The 25,347-nt window shown below is 31.2% G+C and overlaps 1 protein-coding gene across 3 annotated transcripts; it reads left to right on the forward strand.

Annotated features, from left to right (window-relative positions):
- Positions 1-1,561: 1,561 nt before the first annotated feature.
- Positions 1,562-15,800, forward strand: LOC6644452 (choline/ethanolamine kinase). 3 transcript variants are annotated; one of them, XM_015178054.3, is made up of 8 exons: positions 1,562-1,978; positions 10,847-10,953; positions 11,022-11,382; positions 11,482-11,634; positions 12,726-13,117; positions 13,182-13,250; positions 13,588-14,011; positions 15,090-15,800. In XM_015178054.3, exons 1-8 carry the CDS (start codon positions 1,958-1,960, stop codon positions 15,150-15,152), a joined length of 1,590 nt encoding a protein of 529 aa, XP_015033540.1. In that variant the 5' UTR covers positions 1,562-1,957; the 3' UTR covers positions 15,153-15,800. The 3 variants fall into 3 exon arrangements, with proteins under 3 accessions (XP_015033540.1, XP_046866449.1, XP_002067208.1); XM_002067172.4 differs by lacking the exon at positions 1,562-1,978 and adding an exon at positions 8,737-8,904; XM_047010493.1 differs by lacking the exons at positions 1,562-1,978; positions 13,588-14,011; positions 15,090-15,800 and adding exons at positions 8,734-8,904; positions 13,398-13,450.
- The last annotated feature ends 9,547 nt before the right edge of the window (positions 15,801-25,347 follow it).

Genomic DNA, 25,347 nt, shown 5'->3' on the forward strand with positions numbered 1-25,347 from the left:
TATTAAGGGTAAGTATAGTTTTAAATATTTGGACAATAATAATAATAATAATTGAGTTAGTTACGAAACTAAATCAAAACTCTTAAAAATAAAACTTCTGTTTTATATTTAATCTAACCGGATAATTGAATATATTTATTTCCAAATTAAAACTTTTTATAATTGGGTTTTAAGGCCCTTAAATAAAGTAAAAAATTACTTGCCTTGTTATTATAATAATTATTATTTGTTTAAAAAAATGAAAATGTTTTAAGGTCATAGTCCCAAGTGTATAGTTTTAATTTACAAGTTTTCAATGAGTTTAAGACTTAAATTAGATTTAGATTCGCTTTTTAGATTTGTTTTTATTAAAATAATATCATATTGTCTTCAACGTGATAAATTCTCGATGTTTTTCAGAGATATGTACGACCGCTCCGTTAGAGTTTCATAAGCTTTTTAATGTTTTGATATTTCCTTGAAAAAATTGTATCAGCTATTCAGTATTCTCCCTTGTCAATATATGTACTCGAGCCCTTGAGCTTTTACAGCTGGTAAATATCGGATAATATGTGCGCGTGCCACTTAACACGATATTTTTCTAGAAAACTTCCACAAGCTTTTATTTAGTTGGTAAACATATTTTTGAAACGCAATAGATTAGGCTTCTGACCTAGAAATGCAGTAAACAAAAACTGGTTTCCCCATTGTCTTTTGAGGTTTTCAAAATTGTATTTTGAATATATTCAAATATAAGTATAACAGAACTTTTAGAAGAGAATCATAGAACTGAAAAATAATACAAGTTTTTCCATAGTGAATGTTGTTCCATAGCATTCAGACTTGAATTGCAAATTTATAATTTGCAAAAATTAAGTCTCTTATTTACTACAGATACAAATGTAATCGGGTATATTAATTTGTGAAACATTTCTGTATGCTTATGAATGAAAACTAGTAATCATAAACTAGAATTCATAAACTTAACTTAAACTAAAAACGAACTTACTCTCCATATAATGAACACAACGTATAATGAATACCGAGAAAACAAAAACCTTAAAAAAATTTGAAATAATAACAGAATAATTAAGAAGAAACATTCATTATTAGCAATTCTGGCAACTAAAGTTACGAAAAAACTGCAAAAAACTATTTTTATTTGAGAAAAAGGTAAAAAAAAATGTTTTTCCCAAGTTTTTTTGTTGCAATAAATGCAGTGAAAATGTTGCATTTTTCAAAATTAATTAATAATATTAAATTTCTTTTAAGTTTCCAAGTGCAAACTAAGCAAAAGTAGGCAATTATTTTTTGGAATACTTTCTGAAGACTTAAAAAAAAAATTAAAAAGCTTCGATTTCCAATTCATTAATATCTTTTTAACTCTTTTTAAAGAAAATTTTCATCGAATTCAGAAAAAATTTGTTGGAAACCAAATATTATCTCCTCAAGGGTATATTAACTACGTCACTGTCAAAGTTCTCCTGACTCTCCGGTTTGTGCTGTTTTTGTTGTTGTTGTTGTGTTATCAAAAAGCTTTAGCCACATTGCTTCCGATCAGAGATCGGGAGGTTGTTGGCAGTTGAAATTGAAACGCACTCGTGAGTGGATGTAAGAACGGCAAAAAAACTTAAAACAAGAATACAAAACGCACAGTGAAGAAAGAGTGAAAAAAGAAAAAAAAAACGAAACCGTTAAATAAACAAGGCTGAATATAAACTAAACTTATACAGTACAAAGTCTTTATACAACACAATACATACACAAATATACATATATTTATTACCAAGTGACGTCAAAAGTGTGCGTTAATTCTCAAGTACAAGTGCCTCATACATATGTGATTATAATTGTTGTGAAATATTGTTATTAATATCCAGAGAGAAGAGAGAGTAAATAAAAGTAAAAGGAGGAGGAGGAGTATACACTTATTCACATACACATTCATATACCTGAACAAAAGTGCAGTGCTTAAAAGATGTCAACCAATTTGCAAATGGTAAGAATGGAGAGCAAAGAAAACTTTTCGCTGAGCGGCGCCTTAAACCTGTTTTTTTTTTTCTTCTTTCCCATTTTTTGTTTGTTGTGATTATTGCACATTGACCGATTTGCGATTAAAGTATACATACATATATACAAATGTTTAAACAAACTGCAAAAAACAATGTGCGATTAAAAAAATTATGAGTGGTTATATGTATGTATTCCTGATCTGAATGACTCATTGTTCAAACAAGTGCAAAACTTTTCACAGAGCTTTTACATAGTTTTTCCAAGTGGAAATGGATCTCTGGGATCCATTTTATAGAAAATTTATCATATTTGAAATAAAATATTTTGCCCACATTTTTATAGTGGTTGAGTACATTTTAAGTCAACAAAGGCAATTTTTAATTATTTTGATAATTATTTCATACAATACCTGAAAAATTTTGAAAAATTTATTTCTTACTTTTTGAAAATATTGTGGAAAAATATCAATTTAATTTTAGTAACAATTTTATTAAAGCAAATAAAAATAAAGTCGTAAAATCAACTAAAGTCGAAATTTTTAGCTCACATTATAATTAAAAATTTATTAAAATTGTCGATAATTTTTATAAAATTGGAAAATTTCTGCCTAGGATAAAAAAGAATTTTAAAAATTTTCTTTTATAAGATTGTGGCTGGAAATTAAGTTCCATCTATTTAACTAATTAAATAAAAATTTAATAAAATTCTAGAACAATTTTTTAAAATTGAATAAAATGCGTTTTGAATCAATTTGGCAATATTGAGCATAAATTTAAATTAAATTAATACAAAACCTTTTAAGATATATTATTCCACAATAAATATAATTTGTAGTTAACTTCCTGTCCAATTTATAACTGGTTATTTGGAATTTTTTTTAAACTATATTTCATAATTTAAATTCTGTTGATATTTTGGATAATAATATCATCTTTTTGTTCAGAGCAAACCTTGTTCAGATATGTAAACTTTTCGATATGATTAATATTATTCCCAAAGTCACTTCTAGTTGAAGGTTCTTGAAGTGTTAAACACTATATAAAACTAGATCTTCTACAAATCTGTTTAATATACATCCCTCTTTTTTTGGCCTTATAGACTAATGTACTCGTTTTTTTGGCCCAAAGACTAATGACCTCTTAAATAAATATTATTAAAAAATAGTTACTAAAATAAAGACAGATGTTGTCGATGTACTTTAAACGAAGGCGCACACCTGGTAGTGGTAATGGTCATTGTAGCTTTTTTCAGGTGCTAAATTAATTATTAGACTTATACTAATCATATTAATAATGAATTAACTATTATGCATGAGAATTTTTGCCTCCAAAATTTGTTCATATTGATTCAAATTTATTTCGTTTTTACAAGCATTTTTTCTTAATAATTATTTGCTCATTTCTTTATGTATTTAATGATTCCACGTTTTCGTGCGATTTTGCTCGCACACATATTCCGCTAATCGTTCAGACCTTATCATTCTCTTGATGATTGCGGTTGGGTTTGCTGGTTAGGAGGTACTCCAGGTACTCCAATACAATGTTGTTGGCTGACTTTCTTTGTAGAGAGAAAACACACAAAAAAAAAACAAAAACAAAATGAGCCATCAGTATGACCGCCTACAATTAACCAGCTTATCGGGCAATCATATAGAGTATTGCGATTATATTTCTGTTTTTTCTTCTTTTTTTGCGTAAATTTCTAAACAGGCTAGACTGTGTATATATGTATGTGTATATAAGTATAGTGCTAATACGTAACAAGTAGAAATTATCTTGTTTAATCATCATAAATATCAGGTATACGATCGTTTAACTTGCGGTTGAGAATTATTGATGCTTCTACAGTCACGTGTCTTCTAATAAAACAATCTGAACTAATCTGTTTTCTTGGAATACTTTGTTATTGCCTTTTAGGTAATTCCCAAAGTCACGATTGTAAGCCTTGAACAGATTACTACTATACAGTATAGAAAGTGAAAAATACATATATATAGTCATTGACTACAAAAAAAAGCAAAAAAACTGACAAGCTTAATGGGTGGGTTTCACGATAATCATGAAATTATATATGCAAACAAAACATCCATTACCCATATTTACATTGAGCTTTGAATGAATTTTCCAATTAAAATGATTACATTTCAAGAGATAACAGATTTGCCTCTGTTTCCATCTGTTGACCAAATATATTAATAATTATTATAATTTATATGGCGTCAATCAGTCACTGAAAGTTACCTTGAATATAATTTTCATTAAAAATCCGTTTTTTCTGGTTTTTTCAGCTCTTGAATCAACCGTTTGGTTGAATAAGAATATATAGTTCCAGAGACTAGGTTTTATGATTTCAAATGTCAATAAGATATAACAAATCTTTTAGCTTTTGGCTAAGGAGACTTTTTATTTAAGAAGTTTCTTTTCCAACTAGCAAAACTTATTCGATAAGTTATAGGACAGAACATTTTAGTTTAAACATTATTAACGGTCTCTGTTTTAAATTTTTTATAGCTTTCAAAGTATTCACATCTTAAGCACCTGAGTTTATTTCTAGGAAGGAAGTACTCAGTTGCTTAGTCGACTTAATCTTAATCTAATCTTGAAAAATTTTTTGTGGTTCTATAAAACAAAAAAAAAATGTTATCAGCTGCCAAAATTTTAGACCACACGCAGGACTTGAATTCCATTTCTTTCTGGTTCAATAAGCCTCACAACTAAACCAAAACTGACCTATATAATACGTTTGTCCAAAATTCGACCTAGTTATATAAAAGCAAAAAGATCAAGAACCAAAAAATTCGCAATATATCAAAAAAGAAAGGAATTTTATCAGCTCAAACATTGAGTCATTGAGTCAGAATATGAAACGACAGTAAAGTAATAACAATAATTTGTGGGTTTTTTCGATAATAATAAACTTAAACTAGAGAGCTAATTATTTCAGATTTTTGTTTGATTTTTAAAGGTATTTATTTTCCTTTTTTTTTTGCGACGTAGCAAAAGATTCTTGTGAGATTTCTAATCTTTAATGTGATTTTATTGGCGCCTTTACGCACTATTTACTCTTTTGTTATGTATGTACATATATTATATGGTATTATATAGTTATGTAAGTTATCGCAATGACTTGAGTCTTGAGCACTCAATAAAATAGTTTGCTGATAACTTAAATGACAGCTGCCTTTGATAGTACTCCGGAACAGCCTATCAAAAATAAGTGAGACAGAGAAAGACCTATGCTATATTATTTAGCTATTTACCTACGAAAAGTATTTGTTGATATAATTAAATTTTCAGTTATCGACATCTAATTAAATGTGTGTATATAGGACTATACATAAGTTGATATTATATACAAATGTATCTAGGGTCTAGGTACTTCTTAAGACCTTAATGAGTTCACGTGCTTTGGAGTACTTTTTTTTTTGCAATTATTTTGCATTCACATTCCATCATAGAAATGCTATTTTTCCGATAAGACAGTTGAACAAGTCCATTCACTGACCGAACTTAGTGATAAGACTCAAAAAGAAACTCTTTGTCTTGGTCGTATTTTGCTCTGGTAAACAATCTTAGTGGAAGATTTTCATGTTGCGTTGCATTGTAAATTGATTGCGTGGAAAATTCCATGAAATTATATTCACGAAGTTTCTCTTATAAAATCTATAAATAGCTCAGTGAATAGAGATTATACGTTAAATATTATATGTATATATGCCTAAGCTGTGATTAGGATGTTAAATATTAATATAAAAACCAGAGGGCCGGGGCTAACTTCGACCGCGTCAAAGTTTGTATACCCTTGCAACTTTTATGGTAACTCTTTCCTTACCTATAGCCATCAAAGTGGAAAAATGTTTAAGCTAAAAAGGCTAATGTTTGCGAAAGAACGGCCAACAATCTTAGTATAGGAAAAAAGTAAGATATTGATCAAAGTCACTGTTTTCCACCGATCGTTCCTATGGGAGCTATATGATATAGTAACCCGATCTTTATCAAATTCGGCACAGTCATTAACAGATATATTAAACTAACAAATGTTTAATTTGAAAGCAATCGCGTCAAAAGTGACGAAGTTATTGACAAAAGTCACTGTTTTCGAAAGATCGTTCCTATGGGAGCTATATGATATAGACACCCGATCTTGATCAAATTTGGCACAGTCGTTTATATGTGTAATTAACTCACTAATATTAAATTTCATGACAATAGCTCAGAAAATAACGAAGTTATTAAGAAAAGTCACAGTTCGTGACTTTGCCTTTTGTATGGGAGCTATATGATATAGTGATCCGATCCGGCTGAATCCGAGATATACAACGCCTGCAGTATATACAAGCTTACATGCAAAATTTCAGCTCTGTAGCTCTTACGGTCTAGGAGGAGTTTGCGTTGATCCAGACGGACGGACGGACGGACGGACGGACGGACGGACGGACGGACGGACATGGCTATTTGAACTCGTCTCGTCATGCTGATCAAGAATATATATACTTTATATGGTCGGAAATGCTTCCTTCTATGCGTTGCACACTTCTGACCAAAATTAATATACCCTTTTTGCAAGGGTATAAATATGCGTAGGTTGTCACACTATTTCCCTATCTACGTCTTAAGGTGTATTTATTTCATGCGAAACTATGAACCTTAGACTTTAATCGATACATAGAAGTAGAGCAAGGGTTTCAAGGCAACGACGGCTTATAAACTTTTTAAATTTATGGCACATAGTTTTTTCTTAAAAAGCTTTTCACTCTATTTGCCCTTATCAAAATTAATTCGACTGGCACCCAAGCTAGATAAATCGAAATTCGTGTAATAAAAATTTACGTAAAAAAACTTGTCTTTTGCGAATTTGAACAATTAAACAAGATTTTGCTGCTGTCAGACCCAATTGTCCTTAGGGTCTTTCCACAATTCACGGGAGCTAAAATCTTTAAGGAATTTGAGCCCTGTAACATTTTGCAAGAACTTTGAAACCCCCAACTTCCCAACCCTTAGAACGACACGTAGGTTATGGACGGTCTTTGTCATATAGGTTGAAAAAATACATTTTTATAATGAAAATTGGTATTTGTATAGGTACATACTAAATCCAGATTATTCGAATGATTGAATACAATTGTTCATACTCCGACAATACTATACTTTTTTCAATTCAAATCGAAAATTTGAAGTTTTGATTTTTATTTGTGTCTAATGTTATTAAGTTTTCTCGGTCTTTATAAAAATCTTCTTTGATTGGAAAATATTAATCTTCTTACAATCTGCATATAATATATTCCAATTCTATATGTTAATGATTTTATCATTAAAAGTAATGTGTTAATTAAAAGAACAAATTACATTTGATATTGATATTTGGAGATATCCTGCAAGTTTCCAGTATACATTTTGTTTGCATAGTTTTCCACATTTTCAGAAAATACGCTAAGAAATTAACCACGTAAAAGAATCTCACCCTTCCCTGAGTTAGTTGAATCTTATTTGAGGTTTAAAATCAATATTTTGTAAGCTAAGCAATATTTTTGCAATCAATAAACTAAAATTGTAGGGTTTACAGTGTCTGGTATATATGGCATATACTTACCGATTGGTATTTATTGCATTCGTCGATTTCAAGGGTAGAATATGGTTCTATATATGATTTCCATAGCAAATGAATTATATTGGTTGACGAAACGCAGTACTGCGAAAACTTAATTACTTCTCCAAAAGAGAGGAGAAAGAGAAATAGAAAGGCTAAGAGAAAGTTGAGAGTGAAAATTTCACAAAGAGAGTAGATTTTGTGGTTAAATAGGCAAGGGAGAGAGAGTGAGAGACAAAGGGGGTTGATGTAAAAGAAAACTCAGGTATTTTTACAAGATCCTTAAGCCAAAAAATATATGATATTGTCTTTTATGGGTTATCAGAGAGTAGATAACATATCTTTCTTACAGTTCAACGAACGTAATTAAATTTTTTGGCACAGCGAATTTAGACCCACGTGTAGTTTTGTTGATAACCAGATAACAGGCTTAATAATCAGTGGTTGGTACTTGATTATAGACATATCATTATATCAATCTTATCGATGATTTACAACCAATAACCGCATGTTAGAAGGCAATTACAAGTAAAGTAAAGAAAAACAAGTTTCCCACTATTTCTACCTGTAATTATGAAAACATCTGGTATAAATCTCATCTAAAAATTTTACCTACCTACATACATGGCAACAAGATGGCTTTATTTAAAACCATATGTTGACCTTAGCAACCAGTCGACAGTCGAGGGTGGTTAAATGGATTAAATGGTGGTGGTGCAACCCACCATTTTTTTCTTCTAGATTTTGCCAATAGAAAGCAAAGCAAAGATTTGCCATTTCTTAAATTCTCTTCTCGGTGGGTCTTGACATTTCTCTTTCATAGAGAGAGAGAGAGAGAGTGAGAGATATAGAGAGAGGATACATTGCAGTTCAGTTCCCACCACCACCACCTCTTGAGGGTTTTGCTAGGGCGAAAAAAGAGACGATGACTCAGTTTGTTTTTGTCCGCCCAGCTGTGAACAACAAAAATCGACCAAACGACGGGAAAACCATACTATATAAACAATTTTTTTTTCTCTCAAGAGACAACAAAAGACTTGTTTTGTACTACAATTTCTTGTGTGCCTTTGATATTATACTCATTTATATAATTAGATTTTGTACACTAACACATATATATTTTATATATATATTTGAATTTATTTTTTTTTGCAAAAAATAAGAAAAAACTGAAATATTCATAGTATGAGACAACGAAATCGTAGTAACAAAAATAAGAAAAATCATCGCCAACAACAGCATCAGCAAGTGCAACAAATTGAACGAAATTGTTGTATACGCAATCGTTGTAAATATGAACAAATTTGGCAACATTTTCGACGAAATGTAAGATATTCTCAAATAAATCTTTATGTACATATGTATGTATATCAGTATACTAAAACACATTTTTATAAATATGTATGCTTATATCAGATGAGAATGGAAAGCAAATTGAATTTTTGTAAACAAATTTAGTACATTGACCTAACAAAATATTTGTTTTAGTTATTTTAGTGTGTAATATTCTATTATTCTTACCCTAAGAAATGATTTCAAATTGAAAATACTTTTTGTAAACTCATAAAATATAAGCCGGCTAACAGTCAACAATTTGCCGAAAAATTCACTAGGCGTAGCTACTTTTCTCATCATTTTTATATTAAAAATTTCTGGAAAAAGATAGATATATAACTGAAACAATACAAAATTTGAAATTATTTGACCATGTTTTAAGTTTTCTAAATTTCTATCAATTTTTAAAAGCCGGCTCAAAGTTTTAAGAAATATTTCACATACTAATTATTGATACACAAAATGTATGGCACAAATGTTTAATAATAACAAAGACGTAATAACTTCTGTTATTTCGAAGTTTGTATAGCCTACCTGAGGATTAAACATAGCCTTTGTATACAGAATGTCACATTTACACTAAAGAAACACTTAAGAATGAGCCACATATCCGTACAGACGTACATATATAGTTGAAATATTATTTTTGTATTCATTTATATAACATCTACATGAAAAAAATCAATTGATTTTAATTAAAGAAATTCAATAACTAAGTAATCCTATTAAGAAGCTCAGTAATTAAGTTATCCTTTTAATTTCAATAGTTAATTCCTAACTATTTCGATTAATATTGCCTATGAAACAAAACAAAAACTATTTAACTTATGGAAACTGTATGATAAAAACCTTCCATTTCGATTAATTTTCTTTTTCCTTACATGCGTATACAATATTAATTGTTTATACACTATCTAGTATTTATCCAAAAAAAAAATTTGGTTTATTTTTAAGAACGATATTTTAACTCTTGAACTGTTAGAACTTAAATTACCGTCACCCCCGATTTCACTACCCAAAATTGATACCTAGATCGACCACTGATGGGAACTATATATAATTGTAGTGAGATCTAAATATATTTAAGATATATGTACAATTCGTGACACGTCAATAGTCACGCCCTTTTTGTTGTTGCTAAGTTTTCTTTAAATGTATGCTCTATGTAAAGGCTCAGTTTAAATCTTCAGGTGTCCCGTATTGCTAGGTCTACTTAAGAAAACTCTGGAGTTTAAACAAAAAATGCTTTTAGTCATGTAATTAAAGTAACCGTTTTATGTATTTTAAGTATTCTTTAACTTCATCACATTATTAAATTAAGAAGTATCATTTATGATCCTAACAAGGACCCAAAAAAGATCATTTATGACCCTAACAAAGAACTAGGAAGGATTTTTTTTAGCAAGGAAGTAGGGTTAAGGCATATTTTATCTTGTTATCACATGCTTGGCTTTAGTAAGTTATTAACCCCAAATTGCTTTAATCAAGACAGATGGGAATACAAGCAGAAAACTTTTACTGGTCTCGATTATATACAGTTCGAAATGCTTTTAGTACAATTATGCAAGCTGTATTACGAAAAATTATTGCTAGAATGAATAATACATTGATTTTTAAATGAAAGAAGGCAAAATTACTAAAATTGTAGTAAATAATTTGACTTTTAGAAGGTTTCCAAATAAACAAAAAATCTGACCTTGTACTTTTACACGTGTTATATTTTGCCATTTCACCAATCAGCCCCAAAACAAAAGATCAATAAAGTGGTTTACGTGACCTCCCTCGACTCGGCTTATTTGCATTTGCGTTTTAGCACGACACACGACAAACATGCTAGGGCCTTTTCAGTTTAGTACACAATTTGTTTGGTCAATTTTGACTAGTTTAACTAACTAACTTGCTCTCTTTCTTCACTCTCTTACTGGATATTTAGGCCACACTCGAGGAAATTCGCCATGCAGCGGCACGCATTTGCCGTGACTACCTAACCGGACGTTGGAAAGTAGTGACCCCCGAGTCGTTGATAGTAAAACGCATCAGGTGGGTAGTAAAATGAAATGAAACTCAAACTGAAACTTGAGTTATATATGGTTTTTTTCCCTTTACAGTGGCGGTCTATCTAACTTTTTATATTACGTAAGTCTGCCCGACTTAGATGACTTCGATGAACAGCAGCTGCAGGCAAATGTCAACGTGGCCAAAGACGTCATAGCCAGCACCACAACTTTGTCTAAGAATAGCAACAAACTGTATACACGCGATGAGGTGGTTGTAGATGCGTTGGCGGTGGACAGAAAGGAGACCACATTGGGACATAAAAATGCTGCTGCTGCTTCGCCTGTGGTTGATGATGATGACGATGCGGCGATTAGCGCCAAGCAGGCACATAAACGTCAACGTTTCGATAGCGACAGTGGCGATTCGAGTTCATTGAAACGTTTGCACGCCCCCAAGCAAGAGCCGCGTGAGGTAGGTCATCCAAACTGTGCCACACCTACATATATGCAAAATAAATAATTTATATTTCTTTTTCCTTTTTGTTTTTAAAAACAAAATAACAAAAAACAGGTTCTACTGCGTATTTACGGTCAGACACATGGCGATCATGCGCTGGAGAGTATGATCACCGAATCGGTTGTATTTGCATTGCTTAGTGAGCGAAATTTCGGACCTAAATTGCATGGCATATTTCCTGGTGGACGGATCGAGCAATATATACCGGTGGGTAATAGATCTATCGAAAATTAAGAGATCATTGGAGGGGTAATCTTAGTGATTGATCTACAGCTACATTTCAACAATTTCATATGTGAATTAGGAGTCTTGTAGCTGTTTTATTGAACTTATCAATTCTAAAGCTGAGTGTGTATATAGAATAGAATAGAAAAATCAGTCGAAATAATCAAAATTTTCTAACTAACTTAAAGAGGGATACAAATAATTGTTCTTACTTGAATATTTGTATCAACCTTGTGTACAACATCCTAGTTTATCGATATCCCTTATATGATGGCACTACTGCGATATCATAAAAGTTTAAGATGATATCGATAAATACTAACCAATAACTTTGATAGCTAATTGCTTCTAAAAAAGTCACAAGCAATGCAACTAAGAATGGTAAACAAAATTGTTGTGAGTAGAGACGATAAATAATGAATATTTTGTTTATACATAGGACAACAAAAACCTTCTTTAAAGAACATTTTTCAAACTATGTAAGATCTTTCGAATACATCCACTACAATTCTGAAAATGATCCTCTATACTGTTTGTTAATGAAGGCCATATTTATGTATATAAGAATAAAAATCTGTTTATAAGCATATTGAGCTCTTGGCTTCAATTACCATGTAAGACGCGAACAACTAAGTCAGCATATTAATAAACAATAGATGTGTAAACAACAAACTGTATGTAAACATATTAAAGCATAGTCTGTAGTATAAATAATGCATGATGCGTGGTACTGAATGAAAAAAAGAGTTTGTTTGTTTTCAGAATCAGCAGATTATGCTTTAAAATCCTCATAGTTGCTTCTACATGCTTTTCTTTAACTAACCTAATGTAGAACTTAACCAACAAGTAAAAAGCTTCTAGTCCAATGAGAAAAAAGCCCCCAAGTTTTGTTTGCGAAAAAGTATATTGACCTTAATGCAATGGCAAATAATAGATCGCCTGTATAAACACTTGTTTATTACCTTTAATTTCTTAAATAACTTAAGTAAATTTGTTTAATCAATGGTTTTGGGGCTAACCTTAGACCACTCCTTTGTATACAAACTCTTACTCTTTACTCTTTCTTTTCTCAGGCACGTTCTTTGGCCACTACGGAAATGGGTGAGGCACGCATATCAATGAAAATTGCCGAGAAAATGGGTGAAATTCATAGCCTAAATATACCAATGTCAAAGGAACCAGATTGGATCTGGAATTGTATGAACCGTTGGCTGGCCAGCTTGGATAGCATAGTGAAGGGAAAAATTGAATCGAAACCAAATTCAAGTGTTTTGCATAAGCAACGTGACTTAATGCGGACCATTGACTATGTCAAGGAAATGGCTTGGTTGAGATCAGTGATCGAGAAAGGTGTTTATCCTGTTGTATTTTGTCACAATGATCTGCAAGAGGGTAATATATTATTGCGTCAGCCAACGGCTGGTCAGGGTGAACGAACGCCGCGAATTTCGTTAAGTAGTCTGAGGTAAAGTAAAATTAAAAAACAAAAATATCAAATTTACTTATGTTTTTTCCCGTTTTGATGATAGATCCAACTTTGATGAGACATTGGGTGATAGTTTGGATGGCAATAGTAATATCTCTGAGCCTGATGTCAAGTAAGTACAATCATGCTTTTGCAATGAATTTAGTTACCACCTAACCCGTTATTTTGTTGGCCACTAACTGTATACGCCAATTGGCCTAGTATAATTTTCTTATTAGTTGTAAGTTCTATTGCTTTCTAAAACTACCTACAATTCTAGATGGCCCCAAAAATTTTGGCTGCGGTCGTGATTTGAGTTAAAAATACATACAGTAAAAAAGAGCCATAGAAAAATACAAAATCATATAAACAAAATACAGGTTATCCATGCCAAACATGTAAGACCCAATTGAATCGATCGTAACTAATTGAAAAATTCCTCCCCACCCCTACCCCCACTTTATATATAGCCGGAAATCGTCACGTGCCTCATCGCCCTGCGCCGAGTTGGACACAACAGATGATTCTGCCCTGGATGCCAGTTTCACATTGGATAATGAGCCGGATCTTATTATCATTGATTTTGAATATTGTGCCTATAATTATCGTGGTTTCGATTTGGCCAATCATTTCATTGAATGGACCTTTGACTATACCAATCCACAATTCCCATACTTTCATCATTATAAACATCAATATGCCACTGAACAACAGAGACGTGATTTTATTGTCAACTATTTGAAGAAATATCACGATGATGAGAATTACGAGCCAACAGTTGAGGAATTGGATCAAGTCGATGGCGAAATACAATTCTTCACCATGTTTTCTCATCTATTTTGGAGTCTGTGGTCGGTGGTAAATGTGACATCAGCCATTGAGTTTGGTTATTGGGTAAGTTGTTATGAATTTCAAAACTAAAGGTTCTAAGCACATCTTATAGTTGGGATCTTCAATTCATAAATGCCAAAATATTCCTCAGTGTTAGCGATTGATGGTGGTTTCTAAGGAGTATAAAATCAATGTAACGGAAAATAGCTAATGAAGAAGATTAAAGTTAATGATATTACAGAGAATAGCTGAAATCAAATTAAATTTAAACTGCATTTTTAAAGTGAAGATCATGTTAAAATGATTTATAAATGATTATGTTTAAACATTCATGAAATTTTTATGAATTATGATAGTATTCATCCAATACATAAGGGAAAACTCGACTCGAAAGTCATTTTTGGCCGATTTAAAAACTGAAATAAAATTATTTGATAGACTTTTTAAAATATAGTTTAATTATCAAGGTAAATAATACAGAATAATGAATGAAATGAGTGGATCAGTAAAATCATAAAAATATATATTTTTCACTACATCAATTAACAATATATTAAAGACAATTAAATGATTTTATAATGAACCGCAAATAAAAGCTAAAATCTATAAAATATTGAAACATTTCGTTGTTTTAACAAGTTGGATTTGTTATTGATATATTGGCTTAATCCTCAAATATATTTTAGTATCTGTATTTTACATTTTGTTTCATTCATTACAAAGAACTTGATAATATAATTTATATTCTATGTATCTATCTATTTAAATTGTTCGAAAAATGTCAACAAAAAAAACCGAATTTATCTAGATGTATTATGTATGTATTATGTATTAGATGTATTATTAGTACAAAGTATACATTAAGTAAGTATTAACTGTAGTTTATGGAAATAATAGATTCTGTGAAAAGTTTTTGAAAGATTTCGTTAGAGATGAATATAGGAAACAATTATTTTCTTAAAGTTGTTCAGCCATAACAGTGATTTAGTTTTGAACTCCTTTTTGATCTGCATCGAAGTAAAATTGAGTTTCCATAGCCAGAAATTATAATGTTCTAAGAAACTTTGGTAAACAAATCTGTAAAATTTATTTTGAAAAGAGTTTTATACAAGAATTAACAACATATTGATATTTTTTCCAGGAATATGGCGTAGCACGAATTTTGGAATATCAGCAATTGAAGGCAGCCTATTTGGCCAAATGATTTTGGGAACTGAGAGGGGAATATCTAACTATATTGGTCAATCCTTGCACTTAAATCGAATCGATGCGTACTTAAGTGGTCCCGCCCTGCACCGCCCCGCCGCCAATGCCGCAAATATTCGGAACTCTGGCAAATATATATGTCCCACACAGTCAACATCAAGAATATAATAACAACTACTTGAATATACAAACTAGAAGAAGAAATCGAACAAGGTTTATAATAACTTTCGTTTTTTATATAGTAAAAAAAATGAGAGATGAGATATGAAAAACAAAAATCAACAAAAAAAAACAAAAAAAGTCAACAATTATTGCTGTGATTATTGCGTGAGACAGACATAATTAATACCCTAATACTTAATAATAAGAACGAGAGACGCTGATGCAACAAGAGAAAAAGTTAACAATTAAGTTAATTTACTTATTTAGTTAAAATTTGTCGGCTCTCAAAACTGATTTGATGGAAAAGTATTACAGGCAAAAACAAATTCTATACTATAAACCCACTCGGCTTTTACAAATTTTCTAGCATTTCTTTGACTTACTTATCTTATGCACGATCGGAAAACTTAACATACTTTCGAATTTATTACTTGTTCGAATTTGTTTCAGTAGTTTCATATTCGAACTTTAGTATTATTTTCCTTAAACAACACGGCATATAGAGAAAAGAAAACAAGACAAACAATAATGAATTTCCAAAATATAATTTTTGTATTCCTAAAAAAAGTTTATTGTAATATTCCTTCACAAATGTGAAGGCAAAACCCAATCAATTCAGAACAACACCAACAACTGAAATGTGTTTTTATGTACCTATTTACCTATTCAAAATTATTGTATATTCCTTAATAGAGAAAATTTAGTCATAATCTTAGTTCTCTTTTTTAAGTATACTTTTGCGTCTATTTTAAATAATAAAACCTACAATAAAGAAATTAAATATATTTTAAAAGCAAACATTAAAATGGGTTCGTGTATGAATTCTAGAATGAATATTTATCGAATACTTCATTTAACTTGATTGAGTTTAAATAGAAAATAAGTTTATAACTTCAACAAGCAAATATTTTTCATTGTTATATGGTAAATGGGTTTCATATCTTGAACTCGTTGTTAAATGTTTCTATACTGTGTCTCAAAAAACTGAAAGAATGTAGCAAAATTTCTCATAAAAGACTGAATTTAGACTTAACATTTAAAAACAAAATATTTTACCAAAACGGTATTGTTATCTTTTCTATACCTTAAAGTAGATAGTTGTAGGATAATAGTAGATAGGATAAAAGTAGTATGAAAAAATCTTCATGTGGTTAGTCTTATCATTAAACTGTCAAGAATTTTTGTAAGGGTTCTTTTTCGATGAATTTTCTACTAAATTTAAGTAGTGAGTGGCAAAAATATTGACTATCTATAATCTCTATGATGTCATTTGCATTTTCAGTTTTCTGTAAAAACTGTACAAAACTTAAAATATTTGAATCCTTTTTAAAAGATGTCTAAACTAAAAGAAAACTCAAACAACGTCGAAAAAAGTATGGCGATTTTCTTTTTAGTTTTGTTTAAAAACGGAAAATATTGCTGGTGCCCTTAATATAAACAGATTTATGGAACAAAAAATGTAAAATTGTTTTCATTGATACCTTAACATGTTCAGAAGTCCTTGCAATAATAAATGTACAAGATTTGTTTGTAAAAAATATGTTTTCCAAATATTTTTAAATTTACTAGACTGAGAATTTTGTACTTAATTGGAAGTAAATCAATTAAACAAAAATACCGATGTAATCATAGCATATAGAGTTTCCACTAATATTGATCACCTTAAGAAATAATTTAAAAAAAAAACCAGAGGGGCTAACTTTGACCGCGTCAAAGTTTGTATACCCTTGCAAGTTTTTATGTAAAAGGTCTAATGTTTGCGCAAAAACGGCTTAGGAAATAACGAAGATATTGATCAAAGTCACTGTTCATCACCGATTGTTCCTACAGGAGCTATATGATATATTCGCCCGATCTTAATCAAATTTGGCACAGTCATTAATAGTTAAGCTAAACTGAGAAATATAAATTTTTATGGCAATTGCTTCAAAAGTAACGACAATAGCTCAAAAAATAACGAAGGTATTGAGAAAAGTCACTGTTCGTGACTTTGACGTTTGTATGGGAGCTATATGATATAGTGATCCGATCCGGCTGAATCCGAGATATACAAACTGTGCAGTATATACATGCAAAATTCAGCTCTTTAGCTCTTACGGTCTAGGAGAAGATCGCGTCGATCCAGACGGACGGACGGACGGACATGGCTATTTGAACTCGTCTCGTCGTGCTGATCAAGAATATATATACTTTATATGGTCGGAGATGCTTCCTTCTATGCGTTGCACACTTCTGACCAAAATTAATATACCCTTTTTGCAAGGGTATAAAAATATGCATGAGAAAAAATGATTTCTATATGCTATCTAAAAATTAATATTGAACAACAATATTAACGATGTTTTCGAATATAAAACGACTTTAGTTTCCAATTGCTTTAGAATTAGAAAATGAAATTTAAGTATTTTTATGGTGAAGCATTGATTAAAAAGTTATCAGCTTGAAAACGAATTATCCAGATAAATCATTTTGCATCGAAAACGAAAAGAGATTTTTATTTGGATTGTAATCAAAAACAAAAACAATCCTGATTGTTGGGATTCTTAAAATTTTTTAAAGAGGTAGACACAAAAACCAAGAACCATTTCGTACAATCCTAAATAAGTTTTTACATTTGTGACATTTTGATTGATAACAAAGTCGATGAATATAACTAAGTTATCAAATAATGAAGCTCCCGTTGGAAACAAGCCAAAGAGAGACCTGCATGTAGGTAAGTCTAGCTTAATATCTATTTCATTTCAATATGTGTAAGTTTCTTAAGTTGGCATTCATATTCGGATGGTGTAATCCAATTGATGAAGTGGTAGTAGGTACGCAGGTACATACTATACGAATTGTGGGACCATCGTTATGGCTGATTAATTGCAAGGGGAATCAGCCTCCATGGCAATCAAATTGCCAGTAGGCAAAATGCCAGGCCTGCTAATTTTCTCAGTAAAGACACTGGCCAATTACGCAAATCCTTTGACATTAATTCAAAACACAATGAGCTGATTCCAACCCAGAGAGCCAAGCTGTGAGTCGTCCAACAATGGCCAAAATGAAGCTCAACAATGCAACGCATCTTTAATTAATGCAGCAGCAGTGGGAGACAATAAGAGGGTGAGAGGGGGCATTTAAATGCTTGACAGGCACTGTTGGACATTTGGACAATCGGTCAGTCAGTGCCTGGCCATGTCCAAGACATCGAGTTCAAGTCCGTGTCTTGTCTTGTCTTGTGGTTTTGCATTGCACTTGAAACCATTCGGACTTGAGAGAGCGAGAGAGAGAGAGAAAGTGAGCTCTGTCCTTTATGTAATGTAATGTACGCCTCGATGGGCAAAAGCAAATTCAAAGCAATTGTCCTGCAGTTTTGGCCAGAACGAACTGTGGTAGAGGAAGAGAGAAAGAGACTGCAAACAGGACTATTGTTTAAATACAAAACACTGTGTTGACACAGGGGAATACAAAATAGAAAATGGTTTTTCGATTGCACATGCCACATTTCCTTCGATATTCTAAATGTATGTATGTATTTACGTGATGATGTCGATGATGAATTGTTATGCACTGACTCTAATGCCAAATGGCTCCATATATACCCGCAAATGCCACTACCAATATCTCATAGCCTTCTTCTTATCATGCTTGTTTTTAAGCCACAAATTCTATAGTGAATTTATCCAAAACCAAATTAATTAGCCTTGCACAGTAGTTGAATTTCAGCTGATTGAGCACTCGTGATTGATATACGTACGTACATGTATGCAAATTGAGACAAGCCAATGCCATTGGCAGGTAACAATAGGAGACTTTATATTGATCAATATGGGCTTTTGTTTGGGCCATGCATGAAATCCGATCTTTAGGCGTTTTATGTGTACATCGAAGTCATCATGCACACACAGTCAACTCAGGTTGAAAACTTTATTAGTGGCAAGTTTCACTTGCCGTTAATACAATTTTATCATCATTGTTTGTAAATATATTTTAAATCAAATTTAAATGTTTTTCATCTCCCTCACAATCTAAAGAGGTCATAACATTCTAAATAACTATTTGCATTCATTTATATTGGGTTAAGATATTATCTCGCAATTTATTTACATTAAATTGACACTTGAACAGATGAAAATGCAATATTTGATAAGCTTATTGCAAAAATGTATACATAAAAGGAGAGAAACTTAAAGGCGATTGCAATCTGCCAGGCATAAAATAGGGATGAGAAAGAAAGTAAACGAGACCACCAAAGTCAGACGAATTGAAAAATAAAGGAACAACATATAAAAGTAAAGGGCCAAAAGTTGTAAAAATCCCCAACAATAAATCAACTTTTGCTGCACTTGCACTTGCTCCGTTTAAGATGAGCAGTTAAATGGTCAGCAGGCAACAGGCACAAGAAATAAAATAGAAAACCTCCCAACCCAAAAAAAAGAAGGAGTAAATCTATAGAGAGGAAAAACAATGCAAACGAAAGTTGAGTTTTTCTTAGGCGGAAGTGCAAATCTTGTCAGCGGGTGGTTCGCTCTTCTGCCAGGAAGAAACTTGGTCAAAGTAATTTAGAAGCAGTTTATATACAGAGAAGCAGCAGTTGGACCAGTTCGTCTAGGAGCCGAGGCAAAAGAAAAGTTTATCCAAGAACTGACCGCAGATATAAACAACAACAATAACAATTGTGGTTGCCCGGATGTCGGTATAGGACAGGAAGGATGTGCCTGGTTGTGTTCAAGTCAAATACAAAAAAGAAACAAGAAGAAGAAAAAAACATGATATGTATATTATCAGTTGAAATTGAAAACAAAACCAATATAAAAAAGTAAAGGAACACAAAAAAATGTACAAAATTTTAATGAAATGTCCGAATGGATGGAAATTGATCAATATAAATGAAATTGAATTTAATTGCAAATACATATTTAAGGATGAATGAACGATTATCTACATAAATATATTCAGTATGCAGTGGGTATTTGATATTTAAGTTATTCTATAATATAGCTCTCTTTAAACAAATAATTATAAGTTTTCATCAGACAATTGCATCACAGAAAAGTATTAAGAAGTTAGCGCTCATTCTTATTACTAGCCCGACTGGCTTACTCTGTAAATTTGTATTTATCAAATGAAGATATTAATGTATAGTAATAATTGCATTATGTGAAGAACAATCGATTTTAAAAGTTAATAAGGATTATCACAGCTAATTAAATACCTAAAAACAGGTAATTAAATCAACTTTTTTTTTTTTTAATTTGTTTATATATAATATATAACCAATATAATTGTTATACAAAATTGGTTTTGTTTTAGCTCCATCATCCATAAAGGTAAGAAAAAAATAATTTGATTTCTTTTTTGTTACATTTTTAGTTTCCCTTTTTTCTTGACGTCAGAATTTGTTAAGTTATAAAAATGACAACTTGATGTTCGGAGCCAAAAAGACAATTTTCGGTGGCCTCCAAAACAAATGATATGCGTGGACATTTTTGTCAGGCCATTTTTATTCATGGAACCCGTTTCATATTTGGCATACTAATTTTAGCGACGACAAGTTTTCATATTTCTCACAATCATTAGTCAAAAGTATGAGAAGGACATGGTGACTTTAACTTTATTCGGATGGGTGTGATAATAGTTTCAACAATTTATACCAAAATTACGTGATGAAAAATGTAAATTGAAAAATTAGGAAATTTTCTTTCATATTTTAGATAGAATAAGTTTGAGCAGAAATATTGCATACAAATTACTATTATTTTGCCTTTTTTGAAGTTTTGCAATGAAATCATTAAATTAGTTTGGCAGATTTGTAGAGAAATAATAGAGAGAAGTGGGGAGAATCTATAGAGAATCATATTAGAGAAAAATATTATTGGGTTAGAAAATAATTTATTAAGGCATTAATCAATCAATAATGATATGTTATATGAGTTTAAAACCCTAAGAAAATTCTTAAATCTTTTGTAATAATAATAGCTTCCATTGTTTTGCATAACAAGAAAAAATTTGCTTTAAAGTTTTATTTTTTCTACTCGTTTTTTGTAAAATCTGTAAAATAAAGGTCAAGTAACCTGACAGAAGTTAACATAAAAGTGCGAATAGAAGTGGTAAGCCCGAGGCAAATGGGAGTCAGCTATCATACATATACACAACCACCACAACTGCACGTTTAAGGACAGTCTTTTCCTTTAGCAATTTCACGCACTACATCTGTAGAAAAAATGGAAACTATTTTTTGTATATAGTGCTTCGACTTAATGATATCCTTTAGTAAGTTTACACTAAACGTCAGAAATAAAAACTGAGATTTAACCTTTGAAACTTTAACGATCTTCAAGATAGATTTCCCCTAAATATTGCCAGATTTCACTGCCCTGAAACAAATTGTTAGTAATCTTAGAATATAAAAAAGAAGCCCTTAATGTTAGGATTAAAATATAACTAATTTAGCCTAAAAAATTAGTTAAAAAATTATACGTTTTATTCCAGAAAGGGCAATATTAAATGATTATTCGAAATTATTTACGAGAATTATAAAAACCAAAAATAAAATTTTGGACACTTATTCCAAAATTGTAAAAAATAAAATATTGCCTTGCGGAATACGCCAACTGAAATTATTCAATACTAGAAAATAATTGAACTACAAGTGAAATATACATTTTTTTTTCAATCATTACCAAGCTTTGTAATAAATCTTCAATTTTTAACTTAATTCTCATGTCTTTAATGACAAGAAGTGTCTGAAATGGGCAACTTTTTACTGCCTATACCCCTTGACTAAAGTAACTAAAGGGTATGGCACAAAAAATATCAACATAAACATAATAATGATATGAATATTTCTCTCCCTTCGTTTTCTCTGACATTTTTACGATGGCATAAGGACCAGGACCACAGTGCGTGTGTGTAACTAAATAAAGTTGCCTGAGGTAATACAAATTATAATAACAATGCGATGAAGATATGAAGCAAAAGAAAAGAATAACCGCACACACCATTCCAACTTGGCTTTAGGCATAAGACTGACCAAGTCTTATATAGAGATATATACTTATATATATATTTGATATTTAACGGCAAACTTTGCATTTGTGTTTTTTTTATTTTTGGTTAGTCTGCATTTTTCTGTTTGCTACTTTCGCTTTGTGTTATCACTGACAATTTAGCAGAAGAGCTAAAAAAAAATAAAGTAGAAAGATAGAAGAAAACGAAAGAAATGGCAAACGAAGTGTAATCTGATTGCATTTGGCAGCAGCACAAAGGGAGTGCGAGCCATGGGAGCAAGGAGTATGAGGGGGACGCTGAAAAGCAGATGTTGGTGTCATGTCCTGGCGCCTGCCAAAGGCGTTTTGCTTAATCAAACGTCGCTCTTTGTGTCAGCGCGATTCCAACGTTGTTGGCACCGTTTTGCACCTTCATCCAGGTGTCTATTGCTTTGGGCCAAACCCAGTCAGTCACTCAGATAGTCAGTCAGTCAGTCAGTCAGTCAGTCAGTCAGTGGGGCAATCGCCGAGATTGATTATGTCTGCTTTAATCTTGTAAATGTAATCAACATGCTCATGGGTTTTAATCCGCATCCAGTCCCTCCTCCCTACTCTCTCTCTCTCTCTCTCTTTCCATCACTCTCTATGCCAACAGGGTTTCGCAAATGCTTTAACAATATGTTCGCTGACTTAATTTAGTTTATTTTACATAATGGCACATTCTTAATGTGATTACATGATTGGCATTAGTTATAAACAAGTGCCGAAATCGAAATTTTGATTTGACATATGTAAATGTATAAGCGAATCAATTCATTTAAATTCCAATTTCAAGCATGATCAATTTAGATTAGTTGGCAATTGTAAATAAGAAAGTCTTTGGGGCTAAAATTTATAAAAAGACCACTTATTGCAAATACTGCTTCTTTGTATCTTAGTTTATTTAGTTCGTTAATTAATGTTGGATCTATTTAGACCAGATCTTGAAATTTCTCATAATTATGACATGATTTCCAACTTTTGATTTTGTGTTTAGGATTACGAATGAGTGGTAGATATGACTCAAAAACTAGAGTATTTTAAAGTATATTTCAAGACTGGACTCTGATATTTGAAATAGTTTTACTAAAAGAAAAAAAATGAAAAAACTTATCTTAATCAGTTTTTTGCTTTGATTTATTTAAGTGATAGTTGCAAATGTTTATTTTATGAATATTTGGTTTTTATAGATCTGTTTTTATGTTGTTCATTTAGTTAATGATGCAAATAAAATGTTGAACGATTTTGGCGGTTTATTGCATTGTTATAGAAATAGTTTCAAATTTTGTACATTGCATTATTTGCACATAAATTTAATTGAAAAACTTTCTTGGGGACGTTGTCAATTGTGGCTATTGAAGCAATTTTAGTGGAAATGCCAACAAGCCGGAGCACATTACAAAGCATTCTGTCTATCTTCTCTTTGCCACTCTATCTTACACACATATGTCACATACAACGACACACACAGAAAGAGAGAAAGACCAACAACTACCAATATGACTTAAAGTTTTTCGTCTAAAATTTACTTTAGAACAAATTAAAAGTTCAAGTTTTCTGCCTCGCCGGGGTCCACTGAGCGTGTGAAGTTTTACAAGAGGGATGGCCGAAAGTTTTTCGCCCTCTTTTGTGTCTGTATTTCGGTGCATATGGTTGTATGTGTGTGTGTGTGTGTGATTGTACTCAATGTTGTACGTACTTTGCCTTTGCACTTTATGCGCCACCGCACAATCATTAAAGTTTAAATGAAATCGGTTCCAATGCCAATTCTCAGTTTGCTAACCGAAACTTTTCAAACTGATGCACGCGGTTTTCTATTCTGTTTGTCATTGTTTGAATATCCTCACATGTGGCGTGGGTATATAGTATATACATATTAGTTTATCTAGTGATTGGTTAGTGGCAAGTCAGTGTTTGCCAATTAACAACACTGTTGCTGCCAGATGAGAACACGAGAGGTATATTACTTAGGTATTGCCAAAGGGGAAGAAACTAAGTCTAAAACTGTGATGCATGTGTTTTGAATCTACAGGACTGCAATTTGTAATTTACGGCAAATGTATTATAGGGTTTTAATACGTTATACCGTAAATCGATAAACAAATGTGTTGGCTTGAGGTTAATTTTGATTATATCCAATCGAAATAGAAGACAAATTTTTTAGTTTTGATTAGACGACAATCCACATTTATTGAAAAACAGATGTCAGAACAAATTTTCAGTTTTTTCTTTATATTTTTTGGTTAAATGATATTCAAAATTGATCACGAACTACTAATTTTTTAGCTAAAATTAAAAAGTAAACTCGAGTTTTCGATAATAATAAATATAATGTGATTAAACAATTAATTTATATAATGAATATATTATTTTTTTTAAATAAAAAACAAACTAAGCAGAGAAAATTATAGATCGAAGAGGAGGGAAACTTTCTTTAGTATTGTATGCAAAATGTAAAGTCATTTTCGTACTCTAAGAACGTATTTTCTTGGCCGTGATAACTTGGAGATTGTATTTCATAGCTGAATCCGACTTCGTTAAGTGAAGTCGGCATAGTTCAGTAGAACATCAAATAAGTTTTTGCAATTAAAAAAAACCATATTCGTTCCTCAAATGTATAATATTTTAGTTTACTTTGGGAATACCTCTTAATAAACGTTACATGGATAGTCAATAAAAATTGATAAGAGTGTCCAAGTAATACCCATTTTTAGATACTTGGTAAAGTATATTTTTCCTTATTTCTACAATAAAGAGATCCACTTTTTTTGTTCTGATCTGTATTCTTTGTATTTTGTTTTAGAAAACTCTTTTTCGTTGTGCTAAATTATAATTCCATAACCAGAAAAATTAGAATTTTTATAAATATATCAATATTAAATAACATAATTCTTTGAACTTATGCTTATTTTTTGAAATGCTCAAGTTTTCTCAGCTCAATTACCGATTAGTAATCTCAAAGATTTTGTTGTTATTTTGTTTTGCTCAACTTTAACTTTATGGTTATAACTTAAATAAATA

This window comes from Drosophila willistoni (genome assembly GCF_018902025.1).
Source record: "Drosophila willistoni isolate 14030-0811.24 chromosome 2R unlocalized genomic scaffold, UCI_dwil_1.1 Seg167, whole genome shotgun sequence".
Classification (NCBI taxonomy): Eukaryota; Metazoa; Arthropoda; class Insecta; order Diptera; family Drosophilidae; genus Drosophila; species Drosophila willistoni.